The 4,034-nt window shown below is 43.9% G+C and overlaps 1 protein-coding gene across 4 annotated transcripts in view; it reads right to left on the bottom strand.

Annotated features, from left to right (window-relative positions):
* Positions 1–1,808: 1,808 nt before the first annotated feature.
* dcc (DCC netrin 1 receptor) overlaps positions 1,809–4,034 on the bottom strand; it is a 201,775-nt gene continuing 199,549 nt past the window's right edge. For all 4 annotated transcript variants that reach the window (XM_058617204.1, XM_058617205.1, XM_058617206.1 and 1 more), the window contains exon 29: positions 1,809–3,511. In XM_058617204.1, the coding sequence (XP_058473187.1) occupies positions 3,422–3,511 (90 nt within the window). In that variant the 3' untranslated portion in view covers positions 1,809–3,421. The remainder of the gene's footprint in view (positions 3,512–4,034) is intronic.

Below are 4,034 nucleotides of genomic sequence, written 5' to 3'. Positions count from 1 at the left end.
GCGTTTACTGCTCAAACTGATTTTGTGTCTTTGAGTGGAATCAGTTTTGTGACGCCGTCGTGTCGGATGTTTGTGTTCGCTGTTTTTCTCACTCAGGAGAATGAGAAGTGCTCTGCTCAGACTGGGATGTATCATTCAGAACATACTGATGAGTTTGATCCCCGCACCGTCACCCTGCCCCGCACTCGCTCACCTTTCGTCCCCCGCCTCTCGTTCTGCAGAGACGTTACCTTTGCATCCACGGTGTCCCTGGGACTTTTCCACCGCCGCTGTAACGGCCCCCGCGAGCGTGAGCTTGAATCGTAATATTTGAAGCGGCGTTATAATGAATTCCTGGCCCGGTTCCTCCGTGCCCTGGCTCACACACACACACACACACACACACACCGCCTCGAGAAGATTTACATTCTCATTCTCTGCCTCCTCTTTCTCTCTGCGTCTCCCTCAGGGCTTTTCCTTTCATCACAGAGAGATAAAGGTCTGTAAATTACACTGTGGCGACGGGAGTCACACCGTCAAACTCCAAGCATATTTGTGGCCCGTTAGTTTGGCATTTTAAAGTGGAAACGAAAGCGCTGAACAATTTAACCGTGGTCCTGTTTTTATTTTTAACCGCGCTAAGGTTTAGCGCCGCGACCTGGCTTCATTCTCTTAAAACAAGCGTCCGTACGTCACGTTTTAGGAACCGGCAGGATTTGCTGAAGTCGACGTGATAAACAGAGGACAGTGGAGGAAGAACCTGACGAGGCTCCTTCTCTGTTTTCTCTAATTGTTTGAACGACTTTTACAAAAGGTGGCGCTACATTTGTTTGTGAGGAGAGCTCAAAGTGTCTAGCAGCCATTAGCTGCTACTGTAGCCATATGCTGTGGTTGGTTCAACGTTAGCAGGCAGTGTAGCTAGATACAGTAGAATTGTTGTGTGATGTTAGCTGCTATTGTAGCCACACACTTTAGCTTCAGTATTTGACGTTAGCTGCTAAAGTAGCCCGACGCCATTGCCATTTGATGTTAGCTGCTAATCTAGCCAGACACTGTTGAATTTCATTTTAGCAGCTCAACAGACTGTAACATTGGTATTTGACATTAGCAATTACTGTAGCCAGATGCTGTTGTTAGCTCAATGGTAGCTTAGCTAAATACAGTAGAACTGCGTGTGATGTTAGCTGCGATTGTAGCCTGACGCCGTGGAATTGGCATTTAATTTTAGCAGCTAAAAAGATTGTGACATCGGTGTTTGGCAGTCACAGCTACTGTTGCTAGGTGGTTTAGCATCATTGTTTGATGTTAGCTACTACTGTAACCAGATGCCATAGCATTGCCATTTGACTTTAGTAGCTAAGCTCACTATAGCATTGGTGCTTGATGTTAGCAGCTAAACACAGTGTGGCTGTGTTTAGGCACATAGCTGTTGCCAAACACTATAGCATTGGTGTTAGATGTTAGCAGCTACCGTAGCCACATGCAGAGGCATTAGCCTTTGATTTGTATTGAAATAAATCTGTGTTTTTTTTCTTTCCTGCTGCTGACACAAATCTATTTCTATCGCGTCCAGACTGAACTAACATTGAAAACAAAACTCTGAAGGTTCAGTTCCCTTGTTCCACCTCTGAAGTCAATACTAAAGCCGTGTGTTACCGTTGATGGTTGAATTGATGGTCCATTTTCCATTGTGATCCATTTTCACTGAGGTTCATGAGCGTGACATTTAAAGTAGCACTGACAGAAACAGCTCTGACAGGACAGCGAATGTAAAAATATACTTTGTGGAATATGAATTATTTCTGTTATTGTCTTTAGTTTTTTCTCCCTTTTGTTTTCTTTTGTCATTTTTGTATAAAAATGGAACCTCGAGTAAATTCAAAGTGAAGTTGGCGGTTTTGCAGTTTTTTTTAACAGAGGTACGTATGTGTGTGTGTGTGTGTGTGTGTGTGTGCGTGTTTCCTTATGAAAAATAAATATGAATTCATCAAAATCAGGTCCAAGTACAGCACAGTCACCTTCAGTCAAACACTGGAAAAATAAACAGTACTATCAATATCATCGCCCCCCCCACTGTAGTAATCATAATAATAACAAAATAATTATATATAAAAGAAAAAAAGCTGATTCTTGATCCTGTCGCTGTCACAACTCTTTCACAGTTGTTCATTTTTAAATCACAGTGAAGCCAAATTATAATTTAAACACGGGGCGGAGCTTCCATTTTTTTACTTACAAACTCCACTTTGGAATTTGCCTCCAAAAGCCAACACATTTCAACTCTTTAGTACTCCAACCAGCAGGGGGCGACAACGCGCACAACGTGTCGTGCGTTCAGAGCGACCAAATTTCACGAAGGACACAATCAGACTGAATTTGTAATTGCTGAAAAGCGTCTGTTTGTCTGATCCAAAATCCAGAAACTGTTTGACGTTAGTTCCCAACGTTAGCTCCTTTTCCAGTTCACTGAATTGAGCAGGGAGCGAAATCAAAGGACGTCACGATAAGTTCCAAGATGGAGAATTTGGCAACAACACGAGTCGGTAAAGATTGGAGTTAAAGGCTCGGTGGAGAGAGAGCAGCAGATGTTTCTGTCGTTCAAGAGCCGAGTCAAATCCACACCATTCTGATCCGTCAAAAATCACAGTTTTAATCCCTTTATCTTTTCTTTTTTTTCTCTTTACCTCAGGATCCAGATATGGAAAAGGATGATGGGTGATTGGTGAAGTCTGGAACACTTTCTGGTCCCAGTGAAGGAAAAACTAGCCAAGAAATGGTGTCACCTGACATCACTGTGACGGACATCGTTAAGATCCAGGTTAAAAAAAAAAAGAACGTTTTGGTGAAACTTTGGTGGCTGCAGATTACCGACGATCCTGGGAACTTCTTTTTAAAAGCACATACACATCCTGTAACTGCACAAAGGTAAAATACCCCCAAAGAAAAATAAAAGGAACACTTTGAACAGTAATCATGAAAAATAAGTGAGGTACAGTCACAGTAACCGAGTCGTTCAGAACTCAGTGGAGGAGGACTCGAATAAATACCACGAAGAAGAGAAACAGGAGGGCTCTTATAACGGTACCTTGTTTTTTTTGTGATGATCCCTCCCTCCTGTTTTTGTTATGTCGAGGCGCTAGGCATTGGGTTTTTCTAGTTCTGTGATGGAGGTTGAAGGATCTACCGGGGGTTTCAGTTTGACCTCCTGCTGAAGACCTTCACACCTCGTAATGCTTTTAATTCTCTGTCCACTTCCCTTCTGTCCGGTCCCCAAAACACCAGCCGAGGTCAGCACAAACCAGCACAAACTCGGTTCCACAGACGTCGTCTTCAAACCCGGACTGACCTGATGCGGGTGGACGGCAGGTGAACGTCCAGGTTTAAAGACGGGGTTTCCTCGCTGGACTGTGACCGAGTGCTGGGCCGGGCGGGACGTCAGAGGTTAGAAGGCGGAGCCGGTGATGGCGTTGAGCTGCTTCATCAGTCCTTCTAGACTGGCCATCTGCTCCGACAGGTCGTCCTGCTCGTAAACCTGGAGGACAGAAAAGACTTTGTTACTCAGGCTACTCAGGCTACTAGCTTTAGCTGGCATCCACGCTAACCTGTTTTTATTTCATAATTTCCAAGCACATCTTCTCCAGATTCATCAAACATCTATTATTGAATGGATGCAAATGGATGCATTTAAATTTGAAATCCGCAGAGCTCAATTTTAGGGCTAGTCTCGAAAAAGGAACTGGTTACAACCCAACAAAGCCCAGTTTTCACGATGAGTCAGAGGCTGAACACGTTATTTATTACTTGTGTTTGTTGGAAAAATCAAAACTGGAGGAAACTGGAAACATTTTGTGATCCGGTTTTTAATTTTTTTGTTTCATTTTGGAAAATGAATGAATGATACACGGGTTCAGACAGGTCCCAGTCCAGGAATCAAACCACTTTTAATCAGGACCTTCTTCCTGTGAGACAACGACTACTCACCACTGTGCCACCGTGCTGTGGCTTGGTGCTCACTTTAAAGGCCCCGGTCTACCCACGCGCATCATGCAGATGAT

This window comes from Solea solea, chromosome 19 (assembly GCF_958295425.1).
Source record: "Solea solea chromosome 19, fSolSol10.1, whole genome shotgun sequence".
NCBI lineage: Eukaryota > Metazoa > Chordata > Actinopteri > Pleuronectiformes > Soleidae > Solea > Solea solea.
The sequence above is the reverse complement of the archived record's forward strand: the minus strand, read 5'-3'. Positions and strand labels throughout refer to the sequence as shown.